This window comes from Centroberyx gerrardi, chromosome 13 (assembly GCF_048128805.1).
Source record: "Centroberyx gerrardi isolate f3 chromosome 13, fCenGer3.hap1.cur.20231027, whole genome shotgun sequence".
Taxonomy (NCBI): Eukaryota; Metazoa; Chordata; class Actinopteri; order Beryciformes; family Berycidae; genus Centroberyx; species Centroberyx gerrardi.
In genome coordinates this window covers 15303992-15327742 of record NC_136009.1, presented here as the reverse complement: position 1 = coordinate 15327742, position 23751 = coordinate 15303992, and the positions used below count along the sequence as shown (strand labels likewise).

Below are 23751 nucleotides of genomic sequence, written 5' to 3'. Positions count from 1 at the left end.
TGGGTTGCTTATCTTTTACCTGGGCAGTCAGAATCATTGATGCTTGTCCAGGCCTTGACTCTCTGTCTGGGCATCTGTCTAGCTTTCTCCCGTTTTTCTCTTTTTTCAATATTGTATGTTGTATTTAGTTTTGCAGTATTATAATCAAACAGAAGCCCAGACAGGCTCTTCTCCTTGCACTGACAATTGGTAACAGGTCACCTTTTCTGTCAGATGTGTTGAGCGGTAGACAGAGTCCAGTGTCAATGGCAATGGCATCAGTCATCTCTCAACACCTCAAGCCCCGCCCCCATTCCTTCCACCCACCTCTCAACAGGTCTTTAGCTGGGTGGTCGGTTAGCTGGTCCATCCATGTGAAGGTCACCTGTATACCAAGATTGATTCTGTCGGCTTCCTCATGAATGTGTAATAGTCTGATGATGAGATGTATGGAGTGTGTGTGTGTTTGTGTGTGTGTGTGTGTGTGTGTGTGTGTGTGTGTGTGTGTGCGCGCATATGTGTGCATACAAGCAGTGTCAGCTGCTACTGTGCCTTATCTAAAGGTCGCTCATAGTAGCGAAGCATGTGTGTCTATATATTTCCACATGTTCTATAAATCTGGTATTCAAGCCAATTTCTTACCTTCCTCCTCCAAAGGATCATTTCTGTCAGGAAAACTCACACATGATGTGGTGGAACAAAAAACACCTTGATGATGGAGGACTCCCTTCCAGGGCGGGCCAGCAGGTGGTCCAATTAGGTGGCCCCATACTGAGAGGGAGGAACCAGTGAAACTTTTGATTGGATGGGCTGTGCGTTGTTATCATGAAGAGCAGTTTTTCATGTTCCGGGCTGAGAAGCTCTTCATGCAGAGCAGTGGTCATGGTATGATGTGATAATGTTGTCTAAAGGTCAAGGTAATGATATAAGTTAGAGGCAATAGTAGAGTGAAAATGCTCAGATGATGTGTTCTCCCCATCAAGTGAGTCATCTTGAATCAATAGTGACAAGCTGGAGCATGGCAAAGGATTCATAATCTATTTAAGACATGTGTAGGTAGATATGAAGAGCATTAATGAAAGAATATTAATGTCTCAGTTCTTTAGATGTAATATGGATTTCACAGTTCATGAATTGCTTGATGTGTCAACACTAAACTATGCATTCGAAGAGGAACCCAGTGGAAAACAGGTTGCTAATAGATAATTGCAGATGTTTGACATAGATGATGCTGTATAATTAGCTTGGTCTCTTGTACACTTTCCCAAGTACAATGAACACAATTATTAGAACTGACCAGGAATTTAAAAGTTTTATTCCAGAATTCTATATATTCCATGTGGAGAAAAAAAAAAATCATTATCTGAGGTTCATCATTCAATATCTCTTATATCTTATTTGCTGTCCATTAAAAAGGTACCATAATTGGTTTTCACTTTGTTCTGTGTAAAAGCAGGTGCCAGGATTTATTAAAAAAAAAATACATTCCAGTCTAAAAGAACTACCTAGTTATCAGACTCCTTTTTGTTCTCTGGGGGCCCTTTCTTAACTTTCTTATGAACGCTCCTCTTTTTCCATGTAATAATTTGGTTGTACTTCAATGCTCCACGCCAGCCTTAACACCACCCACACCGCACTTCCACCCCACCCCTCCTCCTTGGCACTGCTGCCCGCCACTGATTGCTCAGTGTCACCTCTCGGGTGCTTGCTGACATTTGCAGTGATTGATATGTCAGAGCGAGGGAAGTAATGTGTCGCTTGTGAGGAGGACAGCAACACAGGGGACACTGGGAACCACTCTGCCCCTCACTGGTGTCACACAGCGGTGCAAGAACCATGACTTGCAATGCTAACAAGCTTATGCTAAAGCTTTTTACAAAAGGATTTCGTCTAGACTAAATCCAATTGTGTGAAGAAAGACTTGTGGAATACTGGCTTGGCTTGTATATTTTAAGACGACTGAAATGGCCTTGATGATCAGTTTTGTCCTTTTAAGAGAATCCAAATCCAAATAGATGGAATTTGTTCCCTTTGGGACCAGCCTCCAGTGTACTGCTGTATGCGGATAAGACACAGTAATAATGTATTGTGTAATGTATTTGTGTAATAAACCTTATATCACTGTCTTTGTGGTCCAGGAGACCCAGGAGAATTTTCCAGGACTGGGCCAGAGGGAAGCCTGGGAGGAGCTGGGCAGTGGGGAAACAGAGGAGGGCAGCACCACAGATTGTGATGATGAAGATGGATGTCAAGCCTCAGGAGACGGCAAAGACAAGACTTGTAAGTAACACATGCACACACACACCTCACCCCCCCCTATTTCTTTTTGCCTTTCTAATTCAGTGCTTGACCTTGACTAGCGATGCTTTGAGCATTATTGGTTGCTTTAGTAATAAGCTCTAATCTGCAGCCGTCTTCCTCCACACATCTTCTTATGAGATTGTTTTCAGGCCCACTCCTTTCAGCGCACACCTTCCATACACAAATCCTTGCCATGAGTGGCAATACCTGTTCAACCCTCCAACTCATTCATTCTATTTCCAAATGTGTCTCATCTCATTTAATTGTTGTTTTTTGTGTGGGAGCTCCAATATTTAAACCAAGGACGAGTCTGCCTCTGAAAAGACAAGGCGTCCTGTCTCTTCTCTCCACCTGAGTCAGCCTGGAATCGTTGCTGAAGAACGCCACAAGGTCACCGTTCATTCATCTCCACTATTCCAAGTGGAATTCACTTCAAAACCCTTTCAACACTCTGCCATTCTCCCCTACTGTCTAGCAGCAGTATCCATGGAGCTAAAGCTAAGGTGGCAGCATAGGAGGCTGCTCTGAACCTGAGGCAACAGCCAGTTCACTCCAGTGCAGGAGGACAAACACACACACACACACACACACACACACACACACACACACACACACACACACACACACACAGACATACACAGCAGTTAGGAGATGTTGGGGCTTGTGCTGGCTTTGATGAGAATCATTTGATCTCTTCCAGAACCATCCCAAGCTTCACCTTAATCATCCCTAATTATCATGTTGCTTTTTCCACAATAAAACACGGCAGTCACATGGAGGACATGGAGAAGCACATGCAGAAGCACTTGCATGCATCCGCACACACATGCAAGTGACAAATAGTAGCAGCAGGTGCCCGGTTAGGCAACAAGATTGTGGTTTATTACATGGCAGGGTAGCAATAAACTAGGATAAGGAAACACCATAAGGAAGACCATAAGGAAATACACCAAGACATCCGAGCAGGCAGACAGGCAAACACAAGGGAGACAAGCCCAATGATGAGAGCCTCTCTGGGGAAAGCTCAGCGCCTCGGCTTCCCCTGCCGCAAGACTGCAGAAATGCTAGATGCTGACTCAGCAATCTCACCGGCGAGCGCACCTACACATATAACATGCACCGTTTTTACTCAGTCCAACACAAATGCACACGAGCACATGTGGAACACGGTGCAGACTACATACATTGCTGCATGCATCATCACAAGTACGTAATCATGTCGTATAGTAGACACCACTCACTCATTCCACTTGAGCGGTCAGTATAATTGCTGCGGAAATTAATTTTGGCAGGCTCTTTTGGACAAGACAACACATTTGCAGAAAAAACAAAGCCCTGCATTGGCTTCGGACTCCGTAGTGTGCACAAGTTTGCTGGTCAAAGTAGTCAAATTCTTCGCACACTATCCCCTGTTGCATGTCTACAATTAGTCTAAAATATAATGTGTTTGCTTGTGATGCCTTGCAGAAAAGCTTCTCCTTTCCTCTTCCGGTTCATTGCCTTTGTTTATATCTTTGTGCTGACATCTCATGCTATACTCTCCATCTTTCCTCCCGGTTTAATTTAGCAGAAAAACATACCATCTCCATTTTCTTCTTCTTTTCCTTTGTTTCAGCGCAAGATACAACCCATGCTTCTAAATCCTCATATTCCCTTAGCCGCTCTTTCACCGTAGCCATTGTTGTTGTTGCTCTCTGAGTTTTGGTCACCGCTATTTCCGGTTTCCCTACCTTGCGGTTGCCTCATCTTTGTTGTCATTCCAACTTACACAGCGGCGCAGTGAAACAAAAAGCTTTTTTCTGGTCATGGCGTATTCCACACAAGAGAACAGTTCACAGGACAGCACTGTAATAATGCAATGGTGGCTCAGATATCATGCATTATCAGAATTGGAATTGAAGTACTACAGTAATAACAGTAATAGTATAAGTGGCCAGTGCAAAGTTGTTACAAAGTATTACAGCACAAAAAAATCCCAGTATATGGTCTTAATCATCGAGGAATATGTGAAAAATAGAACTCACAAGGCATATGAATATCCTCTAAATTGACGTATAAGAGATGACACTATGGCTCAATGTTCTGTCAGCATAGTTAAAAATACTGGTCTGGTTTTAGCGCAGGACAGCAGGAAGACTATCCACACCACAGTGCAGCTAATACACCAATCAATAGCCATTACATTCCCAGTTACGCACCCGCCCTGCCCAGCCCCGTTCTGCCCCGCTCCTCCCGGCGATGTGGATACCACACGCCAGCCTTTCTTAGAGCTCTGACAGCAGCACCCGCAACCCAACAGCAGGGGATAATCAATCAAAACCACTGTCTGAGATTTACAGAACAAAACCCATTAGTCAGTGCTCAAAGTACAGATCCATATCCTGGAGAGCTCTGCTGCCTGTTCAACACTGTCCTTTAGCTTTCAACACAGTGCTCATCATCCAGTACCAACAAATCTGAACTTTGATGCTGCTTGGAAAGAAGATGTTAGGCCCATTGGCATCAATAAAGAGTGATTAACTTAATGCCTGTGTGGGTTTTAGTATATTAAAGGGGGAATACACTGTAAAACAGATGTTTTACATGTTGGTTGTAAACAAGAGTGTCTCAAAGCTAAAGACAACAGAGCCCTGACTGTCTTGATGATGTCATCAAAAGACAAATCTGGGAAGTTCCCCATTCACAGTGAGTGAGATACCCATTTTGTTGACACAGTGACAGAATACAGGATGTTTTTACAGGGTTATGGGCACATCCTCTGGTTCAGAGGTCAGTTGGATGAAAAACCCAATAAATATGGGTCTTTAAAATCACTTTCCAATATATTGTCAATGGATTAACTGTCAATGGCATCTCAGATTACAGACTTGATTCTCTGGTTTCTACATTCCCTTTATGTGTTTGCATTACACAGATATTGGTTGAACTGTTTTTAATTATAGAAACAACATTTGTTATGGCATCTGTTAAAGAAATTCCCTTTAACTGGGCGATGGTGGTAATATAGGGCTGTTGGGTTATGAGGCTTCTTTTCCCTTCCATCTGTAATCTGTATTTGTTTGCCTCTGTGTAGCTGTGGCAGAGCTCCCAAGGTCCATGTTAAAAGGGGCCATGACCGCCCGCTGACTGTCCCTGCTGCTAAGACAGAGACTTCATTACCAAGCTAATGAACAGCACTAATCTGCAGAGAACACTCTCACTCACTGTCTCTATCTTCTCTCTGATGTGATGGAGCTGCTGCGAGGATTACTAAAGAGATGGGTTACATGTATGCATCCTCAGATTTTATGGCCTCTTGCATAATTTAAGCATGTTCAAGAATGCAGATACAGATGCTACGTACATACTTAGGGAAACAATGGACAATAGACAACAATCTACATGGCAAAATGTTAGAAAAGTCTAATTCTTTGCAAAAAACTCATATTTTCTCTCCACCATTGGCAGAAAGTGTGAGTACACATACAGTCTGATTGTGTGATGTCATGCCTGTTTGATCTCGGGTGCAGATCCTGCCCCTCTCGCCTGGAGACATGTAGCGTGCGCTGTGTGCCAACTAAACTGGGCCTAGTCATGTACGAACCGCCGTGACCACAGCCGTGAACAGGAGCATAAATCAGCAAATCTTTAACAAGCCATATCTTCCCTCTCCCCTGCAGCCATGAGGGCCTCTACTGTGGCACATTGTGTGACGTGACTATGGCTTATTAACTGTAATAGCCAGGGAACACTTATGGCTGCTCCTTCCAAAAGGGCTATTCATTTGTAGCTAGCTAATTAGCGTATTAACCGCTAAAGGATCCACAGTGGCACATTAGACCACTATCTCTCCATTAGGAAGAGAGAGGAGTCTCCACATGTCTGTGCATCTTAAAAGGTGGTCCAGCACTTTATTTCTCCGTCTGCCTGCTGCCGTGAGTCCAGCAGTCTTGTCTGAGTCTCTGGCTCTAGCGAAGTAGGAACTGTACTTTCTTTTCTGGCCTTTTGGGCAGATCTTCAAAAACAGACAGGCCTATCCAGGAGAAAATATGTTATTTCTATGATATTAAAAGTGCAGCAGAAGCTGGAAGTTTTCTTTTCGTTCTCATGAAATCTAGAGGGAGTTTAAGGTGGAATGTGGAAGATAAAAGATTTTATTGCCTTTTTCCCCCCTCTGCCTTTTTTGGTTGACTGCAGTATATTGTTGTTTGTGTTGCCGTTGAGGCAATATCCCTGGCAAAGGCGTGAGAAGTCATAAAAACAAAAAGGGGAGAAAGCAGGTTATCCATCTCGGAGGAGGAGAAGGAAATGCATGGATAAACACTTCCTGCGATTGGGCCGTAGGGGGTGTGCAGCAAAAAAGTGTGAAGCGTGCAGCCATGAAAGTACAATTCTCTTTTGGCAGCAAACACCATCTGTCAGGAACACTAGTGAGCTCATCAAGAAAAGTGAAGACACCCCCGGCATTGCTCACACACTCCTGCAGTTCAGTGGCTAAGCCTGTCTGTTAGCATGAAGCCACGAGTAATGACTGTTTTGCTCTGTCAACCTATCATAGAACATAATTATCTAAGGATGGCAAGATGGATAGATTTAAGAGTGGATAAACATGTGGACGGATGGATGAAATTGAGACTGTGCATTGTGTGTGGGGGGGGGGGGGGGGGGGGGGGGTTGGTGCTTCTGCTACTCTTAAACAGAAGAGCAGATATATTATTTTTGCCCTTATACAGAGGAAACAACAAGTTGTCAGCTCAAATGTGTGAATGGATGTGTGTGTGTGTGTGTGTGTGTGTGTGTGTAAGGGCTTACCACTAGAGACACAGACTCTGTCCCTTGTGGTCCTTACAGCAGTGTCCCTAGACCCACAGCTGCTAGGTTTGTGGGAAAAAAAATCTCAGAACATGGACAGAATATGAATTGTATATTGTACTGTGCACTGAAATAATGTGATACTGAGTGTGTGTGGGTGTGTGAGACAAACACACACACACACACACACACACACACACACACACACACACACACATATTCAGAGACATGGGCTGGTGGGTCAGTGTGGCATTAGAAGGGCCTAGTCAGCAGGTTTTGTATTGAAGGGCTGAAGGGCATCAGAGCAAACTGTGTGTGTTCCATACCCATTACTGCCCACTAGCCTACTGTTCACCATGTGAGTCTCTCTCTCTCACACACACAGCCACACACACACACACCTACTCACTACCACATTATTTCAGCCATGATGATTGGATCAACATTGATTTTTTTTTTTTTTTCCTATGCATGTGCCATGGTGTGTTTTACACATTAAAAGTGTCCTGTCTCCAGCAGTGGAGGCTCCAGAAAAATAGGTATTATTACATAGATATTTATATATCTATGACCCTGAATCTGACCTCAGCTCTCCCCAGGATCTTAAACTAGGGACTCATCTTAGACATAGCAGCCTAATTAGCTTCCAGTGTTGCTAGTGTGCTTGCATCTGAATGTCGTGGAGATAACTTCTCTCCAAAGTCTATAAGGCCGCAAAGGTGCGCGGCAGCTGTTCCCCCTGGCAGGGGAAGAGCATTCCTGATGTGAATGGCTGCCTGGGCAGGATATGGCCAACCTGCTCCAGTGTTAGCAGGATTATTCTGGATCGGCCCCAAGCCCACTACAGCCCGCTGCTCCCCTGGACCCAGCACGCACCTGCCTTTCATGTCGGAGGACTTGCAAGAGGGAGAGAAGTGTGGAGATTAAGAGAGAAGTGCTATAGGTTAGGGTCTGAGGAGGACCGGCTGTATGGTAACGTAAAAGTGGAGGGGGTGAAAGAGAGGTGAGGCAGAGAGAAGAGACAGAGCGTAGGGGTGAAGGGGCAGGACAAACTTCAAGACATGAAAGATAAAGTAATGGAGGGGTAATACTGCGGAGCTGTATGATATGAGTAGAGATCTTGTGAGGGGAAGTTACAAGAGGCACTGAGGCATGTGAGTGGGGCTGACGTGAGAACGGAAGGTTAAGGGCTGAGGATCAGAGGACACGATTGCAACATACAAACCTATGATTCAATCTAACGTGAGAGAGGAGGGTTAGGAGGGCGGGTAGAGGGATTTGGTGCTTGTGTGCTCTGCCAGGCCGGGTCGAACCAATCCACCCCTCCGTCTTTCCATCCTAGGTCCCGGGCTGAGCCGTTGGCCCCATGGGACTGGCGTACGTAGAGGCCGGCTGGCCGGCAGATGTAGTGGCTCTGTCCCGGTGCGGATATTACCAGCAGGACTGCCATTTCCCTTAGCCTTTCATCTGGAGCTCAAGGGGCTGAGGGAGAGCTCCCCAGGGCAGAGTACGGTAGGACAAGAGGGGACAGGAGGATCAGAGATGGCTTTGGCTGGGCTGGAAGCTGGTCTGGGTTGGGGATGGATGTGGCAGGAGTGAGTCACAGTTTCACTCTGCAAGATGTGCAAAGTCATCTCTTTTGTCTATCTGACCTTTTGCATGCCGTTGCGTGACTTTCCCTATATTTGTTTTGACACAAACTATGATTCATACTGAGGAGTTTCAAATTTAACTCTGTTCCCTATGAAACGAATATGGGGAATGACGCCCACAGTACAGAACATTCAGAGGGCTAATCATGTAGGCTAATATCTGCTCAAACCCCTTTGTCAGCACTCAAACCAGCCGACAGCTATTCCGTTTAATGATAATCACTGTATCACACGTTCTTTATCGTGCACATCAGCATTTGTGATCAACCGTCTTTCCCATTTTCCCACTGCCCCCATCCATCCCTTTTTATACCATCATCTGCCTTGCCTCTCAGCGGGCTCTATTTTCTGGCTAGCTTGGCATATTCTGCCCTGTGGTTTTTATGGCAGTTTGAGAGCGTATTAGCTTGAAGGGCTCCCTAGGCACGCGGTCATCAGAGAAGGAGAATGGTTTTCATTAGCCGGCATCATCATTTCCTCTCTAAGCAGTATCAGTGAGGCCTTAATGGTTGAGCCACTCCAGCACACCTCCGGGACCCTGGGCTGGGAAACACTAAGAATCCCTGGTGTCTCAACAGGTTATAAACCAGAGGAAGTATTGGGAGTCAAGTACCTAGACAGTTAGCGAAAATGATATGTAGAGCTCAGCGTTTGGTTTGGTAGCTATGACGTTTACCAGCATAGACGAGAAATGGTAGTGACTCAATGTCTTGTTATCCTAACCACATAAAAGTCTGAAGTACCACAGAAGCAGCTCTTACTCACAGATTTCACAAGAAAACCTCACGTTCAGAATTCCAAGCAGTAAATGGCATTTTAAAGATGATTAAAAACAGTGTTCAGACTCATAACCTATTCTTTATTGAAATCTGCAAATTCAGAGGATATGACTTTGAGTTTTATTGTGTGCATAACCCTCCACCCTCCCACCGGCACACACATGCATACACTGGCACACTGGCATAACAAGCTATTGAGGTGTCATTGGGATCAGGCCTCATCAGTATTCAGTGAATCCATGAGGAAATCTTTTGTTGCTGGCCACACACACCTAATTATATTAGCATTATCGACAGACAGACCTAGGGCTCAGGGGGCTTGGAGATGGCCCCAGTTTACTTAAACGGGCCTGGGCCTACTCCTTCATCAGTCCCCCAGTCCAGGCCTCTCTGCTGGGGGTAGGGATGGGGGGAGTGTTGGGTGAGTGACCCCCTTGACCCTCCTGAGCCTGGAGCCCAGCCCTGGCTACTAACACAGCGACAGGCATTCCTGCTGTAACGCAGCACTGAGCAAATAAAGGCAGACATTCCACTGATATTGAAAAATACAGTAGGAGGATAAGCAGGGATGAGTCTGATCCTCTTTGTCTCAGCTCAGCCTGGTATGCAGGGGGAAACTGAGGAGAGAAATAGAGAAAGCATGGAAGGACATCAGGTGGGTTTTTCCCTCTCTCTCTCTTGCTCTGTCTGTCTCTCTCTCTCTCACACACACACACACAGACATGCATGCAAACACAAGCACACATATGCCAAGGCCTTGCATGTCTGTTGGTACTTAGGCTATGATACACGCAAGCAATCAAGCTATACCATAGGCACGATATTGTAACTATCATAAACAGCAGCTAGAGTCAGAAAATAATGTATTCAAAATGAATCAGCCTGAGTTACTAGTCTGTCATGCTACAAACTCTGCAACTCCAACAAACTAGAGACACCCCACAGATGTGAACTTTTGTTTTAAAGCAAAACCACTGTCAAAGTATCTGCTCTAGATAGCAAAAGTGCATTAGTATTGCATGAGTGGTCAGATAATGGAGGTTGGTAGCAATGAGCCAATTGTTGTATTGACTGTGTGTATGGGTGTGTGTATGTGTGAAAGAGACTGCGCATGCAAGACAAGTCACTTCATTAAAGGCCTATCCTATTGACCAGCGGTGAGGGCGACAAAGCCCTTCTCTCTTATCCATAATTGATGTGGCAATTAGAGCTGAACCTGGAACAGAGTGGCAGGCCAGAGGACTGGCGGGATGCTGACCTCTCACTGCTTCAGCTGATTGCAGATCAGATACGAAGGGCCACTGACAGTGTGTTTAGTGCAGAGTTGTAAGTAATCTGATCCTAAAACTGCAGTCGGCAGTTATGTAACCAAGCAAGAGTTTATATCAAACCATTTGACTCAACCGCAAAAAAATCAAACATTTATAACATCACAGCAAGATTTTTTTTTTCAAACCCACACAGACTACTGAAAGCACTTTGAAGTTGAAAAAGTGAGCCTCACTTAGATCAGTTAAATCCAGTGGAGGATGGTCACTGGCACAATGGAAGGCTGCATCCCATCCTCAGCATCTGTACTGCTGCTACTTGCTGTTGTAGAGCCAAAGGCAGCCTAATAACAGTTTACTCACACCAAAGCCTCTTTTCCGCACTTCAGCCCTGACAGCCCTTAGTGTCACTTGCACAGCAACACCAAGTTCACGCTATCACTGAATGTCTCATTACACTCGTGTCACACCAGTCAAGACTACACACTGTGTGAATGTATTTCAGAGAGGATGAGAGAGAGAGAGAGAGAGAGAGAGAGAGAGAGAGAGAGAGAGAGAGAGAGAGAGAGAGAGAGAGAGAGAGAGAGAGAGAGAGAGAGAGAGAGGGGGGGGGGGGGGGGAGTACAGGTGAAAGCATTCATCTTGAGACTTCTGTATTGATTGGCTGATTCCAAGAGAATGGCTGAAACAAATAACAGTGCAGGTGAGTGTGTGGGCGAGAGGGGAGAGTTGCAGGTGTGAAACGTAACGTCAGGAGACACACACACACACACACAGTGACACCTGATAGAGTGTCTCTGAGTGGTTCCTGCTGTGCACTCCTTCCTGACTTTAATGGATGGTGGTGATGAAGTGTGTGTGTGTGTGTGTGTGTGAGGGCGAGAGAGAGAGACTAGAGAGTTAGAATGAGTACCTATCTCTATGTCCTTCACGCTTGTCTGTCTACAAGGAAAACTTGACACCTGCCAATGCAATGAGGCATCTGGTATATGTGTGCATGCATGCATGCATGTGTGTGGATGGGTGTGTGAACACTCATATCAGCTCGTCAAAATGAGTTTTCTATTGGGGATACTGGTGCGTGTGTGTGTGTGTGTGATGGGGGAGTTGTACAGGGCCCCTAACTCCTCTCTCACATAGAGGCTGCTTTCTCCTCAGGATTCCCCTCCATCTTGAGGTTCTGTCACATCGACTGGTGGAGGTCACTGTCCTCCCAGGGCCCCTTTTGCCTGTGTGTGTGTGTGTGTGTGTGTGTAGGGGAGTAAATCTTAATCCTCTATACCCCAGTACAGCCAAGAAGCGTACCGGGCAGATTCCATTCCTCTGGTCTCTGCTGCGGAGTTGCCATGCTGCTATGCCTGTTGCTAGGTTAGCTGTAGGCTAGGATGTGTACCCCACTGGTGCCCCTGTATTTTTGTGCCCCCTTTACCCTTGGAGTGGCCTGCCAGAGACCCCGTACCAGCCTTGGATTCCCTACACAGGTTGCCTGTGAACCAGGGGGACAGTTCCCAGAGAAGTGTGTGTGTGGGTGTGTGTGGTGTGCGTTTGTGTAGAACCAGTGTGTTCCTCAGAATACAGAATAGGGAGATTAGTTTGAAGGAGAGAGGAACCCCTGCCTGACATGGCACCACATAAAGAGTGAGTTGTGGACAAAAACAGCACAGAGATGGATGGCCTGTAATGAACTGTGTGAATTCATTCTCCCACCCTCGTCCCCCTTTGGAAGAAAGTTTAGTGTGAAACGAGATAAAGAATGGCGGTGTGAGTGTTTGGGAAGGTGTGTGTGTGTGGGTGAGGAACCTTAAAACAGATGGGACTCAAAGAGCCTTAGCATTCTCCAGCTCTAGGAAACGCTGTCAGGGCACCCTTGATCCATAGACACCTAGACCAGCATCAGTCTTTTATCGGTCTTTGTTTCTCCAAAGGCCTGATCGAAGGCAGACTGATGGCTCTGTGCCTCAGTAATGCTGAAAAAGGGCATTGTCCATGCAACTTGCTTAACTCGCCTGCTTATATCTGTCCAGCAATGTTAATGATGATGTTGCTCCCACTGAGGAACATTGGTCACTGTGGGGTGTTTCTTTTAAGTAGGCGTCTATGCACTCCTCAATGAGATCCATATTAGAGGACTTAAGGGATTTCTCAGCCTCAGAAGAGGGCCAGCACACAAAACAGGCAGCCCAGTGTCTGCTGCCAACTTATCCACACTATGTAGTAAAAAGAAGTTTGTTAAGGTAAAATCTACAGGCCTAAAAAAATAATTAGATTATAATACATAGTATCTAAGTATTGTATATAGTAAAAGAGAGGAGTGGGACCGCGTACCATGTTTTCTGTGATTTCGTGTCTCCTCTCTGTCTTCACTCTGAGCACTGAGAGCTTCTTGCCAGCACAGAACGAGGGATAGATGGTAGGTAGAAGCCCTGCAAACATCTGCCAAAGGTCACTCATCAGGTTGGATCAGAAGAGGCCGCCCTATCTGTGTTAATGACAGAGACTAATGTTACAAGTCATTTTCAGTGGCTTTGGGGCATCTGAAAACAGTGAGCTCCAAGGACATATTGGCTATTACATAAAGATCTCGTTTTACAGCAAATAAGGATTGATCTAGCCAATCAACAGTGTCATTACTCAGCCAGTTGGCAGAGCTGTCGTGTTTCCGAGTCGTGGTAGAAGAGGGGGGAAGAGGAACAGTTGGGTAGACTGTACTTCTGTTGTCTCTGAGACGCACTCGCTGGCCTCGACCTCAAAGTGGAACCAAGCGCACGCTATGGAGAGGGGCGACTGGCTAATCACATTCTCGTCACACTACATAACTCAGACAGTGTGTGTGCCCAGACAAATTGTGTGTGTGTGTGTGTGTGTGTGTGTGTGCATATGTGCATGCACCGTGAGCGTGTGTAAATGTGCGTGCCGGTGTACATGCTTGTGTATGTGTGCGTCTGTCTGAAAAGAAATGTGCAAATGAAATAATAGTTCTCGTGTCAGAGGTCACCCCTGTTAATCAAGCGTCCCCGCGAGGCAGATCCAGTGGCCTTGTCAAAACCCACGCCCATCAACTGCTTTACAGCCCCCTCCAGCACCTCTCCCATCTCCTTCCAAACGCTCAGCAGGGAGAAGACCCCCGAGGTCAAGGCAGAGGCGTGAGGAAAGAGAGAGGGAGACAGCGAGAAAGACAGAGAGGAGGAGAAAAGTACTGACCTCCACTCACCTCTACCGCACTCTTACTGTGCCACGCCACAAATCAAACCTCCACCTGCTGGCTCTTTACAATGGTGCGCAGCAGGCAGAGGAGCTAAAACTGCCACAGGTGTACAAAGGCCCAGGTTAAAGAGGTCGAATTCTTATATTTACACATGTAACTTCTATGTGGGGTTTTAAGTCACAATGTGTAGCTGAGGAAGCTACACAGGCAATGAGGTACGCTGTCAGTAGAGTGAGAAGCAACAACACACAAATCTCTGCCTAATTTAACTCAATGAAACAGAATTGAAGGTTGTAACCAGGTCCAAGGTTGTGTATTTGAAATGTTGCCATTTCTTTCGTAATGTCTTTTTAGCCAGACTCCTCTGCTCTGAATAGAATATAATAGAGTAGAATAAAACACAAAGCTATTTGTTTGTAGTACACCAAGTTAATGCTCAGTCTGGAAAAGCTGCCTAGTCATCTAGATAGCAGATAGCGTGACAACTTGCTAAGCCCCAGTATACAGTAGCACCATTCCTCACTGGATTACTGAACTGTAGCTAGTATTCAGCCAAGAGCGCCATGCGCACACACACACACACACACACACTCACACAGATAGACCTGAGTTGCCTGGGTCAAGTCAATTAGCCGTTCGATTTGTCCCTCAATAAACTCCCTGCCCAGTTCTCTCCTTGCTTGTCACAAACACTGCCAAGGCTGTCCATCTGTGTGAGTGTGTGAGTATGCATTTGTGCGTGCACATGTGTTGTGTGCATTCACGTGTGTGTGTGTGTGTGTGTGTGTGTGTGTGTGTATTCGTGTCTGTGCATTACGTAGTGTTTATGAGGAAGAGAGAGACTAAATCTTATCAGTGGAGGACAGAGGGAGGATTGTTTGAGAACAGTTTGCTTCTTCGCTCTGCATAGGTTTGAGGATTTAAATTAATCTCTGTGGCAGCAGTGGCTATGTGCTGGCAAACAGAAAGACAGAGAGAGAAAGAGAGAAAAGGAGAGAGAGGGTGAGGGAAGAGTGTAGCGGTGGAGAACTGGCATGGTTGCCCGGAGAACCATCATGCAATTTGCTATCCCTCAGATGTTTTCCAAAAAAAACGATGGCCAAGGCTTTTGTTATTCCTCCCACCCACCTTCCAACCCCTCTTCCCCTCTCTCTCTCTCTCTCTCTCTCTCTCACTCCCTCTCTCCTCCCATCCCTCCTTCCTCTTGGCCAGAGCCTGAGGTCCACCTCTTCTTCAGTGCTGTGGCCAGGCTTGTTAGAAGCAGCTGTTGTGCTCCTTGGCCAGAGGGAAACGGAGGCTCCTCCAACCACGCAATCCTGCCCATCTGGAGAGGCATTAGTGGCCATGGACACTCTGGACAACTTCTCACACACTCAGCCAACCCAGAGGTCAACAAGGTGGCATGAGGCTGGCTGGGTTATGTGTTGGGTTATCTGTCTTTTGTTTTTGAGCGAACTTGACGTTTAGTTGTCTATGTGCATCTGTGTATGTGTAGTTATGGAGGTACATTAACACAGCAACTTGTATATCAGAAGAAGAATGAGTACTTGATGCCTTTTGCCTTCAGAGACTAGAGACCCTCTTACAAACTAACATGTTCCCCCCCTCGCTGTCTACTCCTGTCTTTAGAGACAAATGAATGGTACCACTACTCACAGGCCCAGAATACACACATATACGCACACATTCCCACACGTCTTCCCGGACATGAGGTCTGTGGTTAGCTTTCCGTGGCCTTGAGATCTCTGAGTCATATTTGTCTCTCTGTCCTCCTTCCCCCTTTCTTTATTTTTCTTTATCGCCCCCCATATCCTTTCCGCATTTCCAACAATTTCCACAGCCTAAGGTGAAGGTTTTTACCTATGTCAGTTCATATCAAATTTGTAATTTTCTGGTGGAGAGCATATTTCATTGATCATTTGTTGCAATAGGAATAGCATGTCAGTGTGCCGTCACATGGCCTTGAAGTCGTTTGAGGTGAAATTGATTCTGTCTCCCCTGCTGTGAGTGACGATGCATATTCAGCCTCATACTGAAAGGCCAAAATAAATATTGGTGCACAGTTTTCATCTTCTAACCCTCTACGTCATCCCTCACTCTCTCTCTTTCTCTTTCCCACCCTCTGTTTTTCTGTCTTGCTTGCTCTCCCTACTTCTCTCCCTTCTTCGCTCCCTCCACATTTGGGGGATTTACACATGAGCCAGCTTATGAAGCGAGGCTTATCTGCTAACATTGCATCATTGTGGCCACAACAACATGACATTCCATTATTCATCTGTCCCCCCGTTTCTTGATTTCTTCGTGCCTGTGAGTTGTTGCATGCTTTTAGGGACTTAGTGTGTGTACACAACCATTTTGATACACTTCTTTTTCTCAGCTCATAAACAGATTTTGCTTCACGGCAAAGTTCCTATAGTCCCGTTTACAGCTTTTCATTTATATGATGCATCTTCTCAACATATGTGCTTCAGAGGAGGCTCTTGGCAACCTAAATCTAACTTCTAGAAAAATTCACAATTTCCTCTGTCAGCCTCTCCTCTCAGACACGACCACATAAGAGGCTTTTGTAGGGAAACAGCTCAGCTGACAGAGTAGAAACGTCTGGGAAAGGGCCTTGTCATGGCAGCAGGCTTCTGCTCATATCCGAGACCTGTCTTTCAGGCTTAGACCAGTATATTTTATGTCAAGGTCAGGTCTTTTTCTTCTGTGCACTGCTGTGCCCATATGGAAAAAATACATGTCACATGTACTTCAGAATATGTTTAAAGATATGTTTCAAAGTCAGATGTATTTATAAAATGTAACTGCAGTGTCCATATTTCTAAACTATTTCTGAAGTGAAGTGGATTTTTTACAGTATGGGTGTGTACTGCTGTCTGAAACCGATCTGGTTTAGCGAGTGGAGCGTTGGCGTATATTTTGTGCACGTGTGTGTGCATGTTCGTGTGTGTCTGTGCATGTGTGCAGTGGTGTTTGGATCTTGTGTCTGTGTCATCTTACATTGTGTCATACAGTGAAAAACAATGAGTAGCTTTCTGAAAACTACTGATACTGATACTCTGATGGGCAGCGGGAAACAAGTTGTACGCTATAGTAGAATATCTAGAATACATAACACACCTGCCTCAGACTAATCGACCATTGCACCTGGTTCTTAAGTATCAAATGTTGCCAAATGCCATGAGACACAACTGCCCAAAATATGGCTCACATGCTGCATGTAGAAAATGTTTTCAGGTGCCCTATTTTGAAAATGATGCAACTCCTTTGGTCTGACAGAAACTAGCATTAGCTGTATGTTTACCCAGAGGAAATTAATTGTTATGCACAGCAGAAATTTCCATTTTGTCTTCTGTCAGCTTGGCAGTATAATTTAGCATGATCCAAAGCATGTGCAAAACTTCCTTTTGTAAGGTTCTTCCTTCAGTTTGGAAGCGAAACATATATCAAAAATACTGCTGTAGCATCTATGTCTAAAAATATATGCCTTTGCGAAGGGAAGGGAAGGGAGGGTGCAGGGGAGCAGCCCACGCCTGATCATCCTGATCAAAGATACTAGTTGCTGGGGAAAGGAGGAACAGCATGTGGGGGGTGATTTGCTCGTTGAGGGACTCAGCTTACTGGGTATTGACGCTCAGCTCTGTAACTTTTTTTTACTACATTTCATTTTATTGTTTCCAATTTCATTTTATCTCCAAGTTCAAAAAGCATTCTAGCACCATGCATTCCCCCAGTGTCTACCCTATATGAGGAAGATTCTGTAACTAGCTGGCACTACTGTAGTCTACACTGTAATTGGTTGCTCTGGCAAGGGCTATGCTCCATCAATTAGCCAGTTGGTTAGCTGCAGTAGAGTAGTATTAGTGTTGTTCTGGCCCATTCAAGTGCTGCTTTCTGACATCTCCCTAATGAGATGCAGCCCATTTCCATTGAAACAATAACACCAATCTGATTGGGATAAATGATGTCTTTGTCTATTGTCTGCTGGAACAACAAAAACCATTGGCACAAGAAACACTTCTCTCTCCCTAGAGCTCTGCCTAGCCCTATTCACACACGCATACAGATACAGATAGTCACACACACACGCAAACACAAGTGCACGGTAGGGATGGGTCAATATGTGCTCTCAGTGCTATGAAAGAATGTATTCGTAGATTTATGTATCTGACCAAGCCAGGTATGAAAGAAAATACAATCCATATTGGAAAGATACCTTGAAAAGAGTGATAACTTTTAGTCCTTGAGGTTGGGGCGTAGGAGATTGAGCGAGGTATTCAAAGCTCTTGCACACCGTGCTATGAATTTTTGTGTTTTATACAGTAAGAGTGTAATCCAGTACCGTAGTACACACCTGCCTGCCAAGTTGTCTGTCTTGAAGCCTTTTATTAGACAGCTGAGTTCCAGACAGATTGGGCTGCACACACACACATACACCCGCACATACACACACACTGTTTGGAGTCATCATTGTGGGCTTGGTCTGTATGTATGGCAGTGACAGCTTAAAGAGAAGGTTTGACACTGTACTGGGCTTTAGTCCACAGTGTGGCAGACCCGATGCCCTGATAAGTGGCTTACCCCCCTCCTGCCACCACCACCACACACACACACACACACACACACACACACACTCATTCTCTCTGTCCCCCTCTCTCTTTCTCTTTCCTTTGGCATCAGCCCCCCCTCTTCCCCCTCCTAACTCCCTTGATATTGTCTTCTAACTATTCACACAAGGCTTGCAGAGACCTCCGAAACTCCAACACACGGATACAAAGTGAATATGTGACAATTACGCGGTCTTAGCGATGCAGCCAGTGGATTTAGGTGTTAATTGGGAACTGGGAGTGTGTGTGTCTGTGTGGTGCACCTGCTGTGCCTAGGGTTGTAATCTCTCTGTAATCCATTGTTGTACGGAACTGGGCCGGGCCGGGCTGGGATCCTTGTCGCTCGTGGGAGAGGAGAGAAGGAATCAATTTCCTTCTGATTTCAGAGGCACCGACACACTGTCACGACCCAGAGGCAAAGGGGACGGTGAGAGGAAAAAAGATACAGAGAGAAAGTGGGAGCAGGGCTTCAAAAGCAGGGCAAGGGGAAACATGAGGACAGGAGCGATCGGGATCAAGTGAGGATAGAGAAAAGAGACTGGAAGAACAGTGAGGGATGGACGACAAGAGTGAAGTCTTTCTGCGAGGCTGGGATTTCACTGATGTCAGCAGGAAAGTTTGTGTGTGTGCATGTGTGTGTGTGTGTGTGTATAATCTATGTGTGTGTTTGTGGTGAATGTGATGAAATAGGTGCTTAATGTCTGCCCTGTCTGCCCTACCCCCCATTGGGCTGATTTATCTCTGATTGGCTGCAATGACACTGAGGGCTGTCCATCATCTGCTCCTGGAGATTAGACAGCCAGTCAGCCCTCCATCATGGTGTGTGTGTGTGTGTGTGTGTGTGTGTGTTGGGGGGAGGTGGGGTCAGTTGCTTTTTCACTTGGGGCTGAATAGCACTGGCACAGGCTTGATGTGTGTAGCTGTGTGACAAAAAAGAGTGTGACAGTGAGTAGGTAGCTGAGGACTAGAACTGAGGGACAGTTTTAATTTTTGTGGCAGCGACACTGTAGACGCAGGTTCCATAAAAGCCCCGTTAAGTGATCTGAAAAACAATTGGCAATTTGTTTTTAACCCTCATCCTTACCAACATATTTAACATACAAGGACTACCGATGGGGGTCCCTGGGGACCCCAAGAATAAACTACTGTAAGAAACAACCATCATAGCAAAATGTTAACTTATTTCTTCTCAAAACATTATTAGTTATGCAATTAATGTCATCTGAAAAAAAAAAAAAAAATTTTAGGAAAGTTACAGTTAATTAAATTATGTATTGTATTTCTGACTTTGAACATCATCTTACCTCAGGAAGAGCAGTACTTAGGGTCGTCGACAGAGCACATGAGGAAATCTGTGTCTGCTGCATCTGTGTCTGTCTCCTTCAAAATGACTGACAGAGTGCTCCTACCCCCCCTGATAGTGTGTGATACTTTAAATTAGGACCCATGGCAAACATGAACTCAATAAATAGTTCCATCTATTAAAACTGTATAGGCGGAATTGGGTGCTTTTGACTGGGGTCCCCCAGGACCCCAACACATTGGTATTTTTAAAAAGCACTAATTAAAACAGAAACAGAAAACAATGATATGAAGTCATTAGGAACAAATTGATTGACAAAGTCATGAAAAATTGGAATGATAGAATAAAGCACCTGTGAGATATGACAAAAAGTATACCTCTGGGGTCTGCGGGTACCCCAGTCGGTAGGATGAGGGTTAAAGCAACCTTTGAAACAAATTAGTGGTTTAAAAGGGAAAATTGTTGTAACAGCTGGATACTGCCGATTGATTAATCTTCCACTGCACATATGAACCTCAGTTTAATTGGGATTGTTACAGATGGACATAATCGTACATCATTGTTTTAATTGGAGTTTTTTTTAAATGGGGTGACGGGAATTGAGATGGGGTGATGATGTAGCAAGAGGGGGCCCGGCATACAATACAAGTTGAAGATTACAAGGACACTGCATTAAAGTACTCTGATACTACAATGAGTCAGACCATTAATCTCTCTCTCTCCCTCTCTCTCCCTCTCTCCCTCTCTCTCAGCGCATACGGCCAGCGATGGGAAGCCCGCAGGGAGACAGCCTGGAGGTGACGGCCCACATGAGAGCCCGCAGAGGCCCCCCGTGGTGAGGGTGAGAGGAGGCTCGCCGCCCGCCAGCCTGGCCCGACCCTGGAGCCTCGCCCTGCTCCTTGCTGCACTGGGCCTGCAGTGGACCCTGTTCTGACGCTAGCGCCCCTTATTACCCGCCCCCCACCGACACACATACACACACGCACACACTCATACATGTTTACCATGCAGGTATCACACATAGCATCCTAACTCCTGTCCTCAACGCACATGGACGGACGGCGACGACGGAGGAGAAATCGAGACTGGAAAAGGAGGATTGGGTGTGGAAGAGAAGAGGACAGTGACGTAGGAGACCGTGGGCGGGGGGCTCTCGCGGGGGACTTGTCGTCCCGCATCATCATCGTGTGTGTGTTTGCACAAGCTGATCCCACACACACTCATTTACCCAGATCGTTACTAGGCCTGCTGCTTCCTCTGGGCTGCTCTGTATATGTTGCGGGCCGGGCGCGTGTGTATAGAGACATTGATGCAGCCCTACCGCTCTTCGCTTCGCACACACACTCACACACACGCCCTCTGTGGGGAGGGTTACAAAGCAGGACTGCATTGTTCTGGTTTTACTTACCCACGCTTATACACACTCAGAGAAACACACAGACTCTCTCTCTCACACACACACACATTCATATCGAAATACAAACACAACTGTCTTCTTTTTCTGCTGCTGGTTTTTACTTACTCTTTCTGGCTAAAACCTCATCTTGGCCGTTGCACCAGTTGCCTACCAGGCAGCAGAGTTCAGCTCATTTAAAAAACTGTCACCTCACATATTTTCTTTTTTTTTCCCAAGGATTAAGGAATGCATGATAGATTGATAGATCAATCCCAGCTGCCCGGCCCAGAATAGCAGATTTGATAAGCTCTTATGATTGTGCACCTCAGCAGAGATTAGAATGTAATCGTTTCACATTTAGAAAACGGGCACACAAGCACGGCTGAACAGATAGTACAAACAAAGTAAGTGTGTATAGTATGTAACTGTATATAGGCATAGATCTGATGGAGTATATGAGGTTATGATTCTCTAAAACCTGACCCAACAAAAAGCTCTTTACTGATAGAGCTAAATTGATTCTTTTCTGTCTCCTCAATAGCTTTGAATGAACTGTGCTTGTCTGCTCTATATATATAAAAAAAAAAACAATGCAAAAAACCCTCTAGAGATCTATTTTCTATAACCAATAAACCAAGAATGTACATCCTTTTCCTACCCCAGCCTATGACATATGGACACATTTTGGACATTTGGTCAGAGTCTGTACATTGTTGATTTTACTAATGTTTATTGTTCATCCAGTTTTTGCGTGTTTTGCTCGTTGAATTGCACATTAATGCATGTATAACCTACGTAGTTATCAAAGTTTTGTTATGATAGGGATCAGGTCTTTCTTTCAGTAAAGCAGCAAAAAATATATTGTTCTTTTCCCATAACCTTCCACTGATGACATCAGGTTTATCTTCCTCTCTCAAATGATGGTTTTGAACTTGACAACAGGAGGAAGGTTGGGCTTCAGATCCCATTACTACATACTGATTCAAGCAGGTTATACCATTTAACATATAGATATATATATATAAAAAAACATTTAGAATATTTTTTTTATAATTTTGGGTGCATCTATTGTTTGATCCAGCACAGTGGCAGCCATTGTGGAAGCCCCCCTTCATGCATTTATCCTGCATCTACCCTGTTTTACTACTGCAGGCATTTCTGTCTTGAAAGTTATTCAGGAGAACCAAACTGGTACAATACAAAACTCTAATGTCTGGCAATCCACTAGTAAGCAGACCATTCCTTGGAACTTCCAGCAGATAAAAAGAGAGCAAATCCTGATTTTTTTTTTTCCAAATGATTCCTCATGGGGATGGAGTAAAAGTGCAGCAATAGTTCAGCAAACATGCAGTAAAATGTGGGACTTCTACAATGGCTGCACCTGTATGTCTGTGTTTTCCTTCTTGTGTACATCAGGAGGTTTTGCTTAGTGGTACAGTAGAGTACCTGTGTGAATGAGGATGATGAATGTGCGGTTACAGTTATGCAGATACAGTATTACAGCTGAATATGCCTATGTAAAGTTACACAGATATCTAAGCTGAATATGCCTATACACTTACAGGTTGACATGGGTCTAGGAGCAGCGATACCTCTGCCATTGAATAATTAACATGAATTGGGGAAAAGTTTCCCTCTACCTACTGACAAGGGCTTCACCATTGGCTCTCCATAACAGTAGAATAAGGACAGATATCTCCAGTCTATAGGATCAATGAGCTTCTCCCTAGTTTGGTATCAAGAAAGTACTGCCTGGCTTCAAGTGGTTCACTTGTCTCGATTAACTATATGCAAATGAATACAGTTATTCAAGTAAAGCCCTGCAGCTAATGGGAAATGGAGATGACTACAGGTGTATGAGGTTTCGGTAGTTTAAATGTGTCCCATTTTGTGTGCTGTAACCAGATTAGTCCGGTTCATACCAATCCACTTCTGTCATTTTCTCCATGTATGTTTTGTTCCTGACTGGCGTTCAATGCACCCACAGATCACTTACAGTCCTATACATTAGCATGTGTATAAATGTATATATTTTAAGTCACTCACCATTTGTTTTGTGTTTTATTTCCTCTCTTTTGTATCAGTATGGTATGGTGTAGCTGAGCTCTATTAAAGGTGCTCTGCTTTACTGCTGGTCTCGACAGCCTCTCCTTTAAGAAAATAACACAGTCATTATAAACATTGACAAACAAGGGATTTGCTTCAGAAAGTATTAACATTTCACATGCACTCGTTCACTCTGCCTCTCTTCTCAAGAAGGACTATCAAACCGTGAAATACCCAGATTAAGCACATCTAGTGTTATTGGCTCACATTTGGGTTCTTTTAAACCAAGGGGACCTATTAACATTGGCTTACTTTCAGTCGCTGAAAACTTCAATCTATTCTCTCACACCATTGCTTACTAAACTTACTTAATCTTGACTGCTGGTGCCCAGTGGAGGAGGAGTGAGCGGCGAGGGTGTGGGCA

General features: G+C 45.0%; 1 protein-coding gene across 1 annotated transcript in view; it reads left to right on the top strand.

Annotated features, from left to right (window-relative positions):
- The window catches only part of gpc5c (glypican 5c), a 98539-nt gene extending 75130 nt beyond the window's left edge, over positions 1-23409 (top strand). The window contains exons 8-9 of the mRNA XM_071926901.2: positions 2118-2259; positions 20638-23409. Coding sequence (XP_071783002.1) covers positions 2118-2259; positions 20638-20819 — 324 coding nt within the window. The 3' untranslated portion in view covers positions 20820-23409. The remainder of the gene's footprint in view (positions 1-2117; positions 2260-20637) is intronic.
- Positions 23410-23751: the final 342 nt, after the last annotated feature.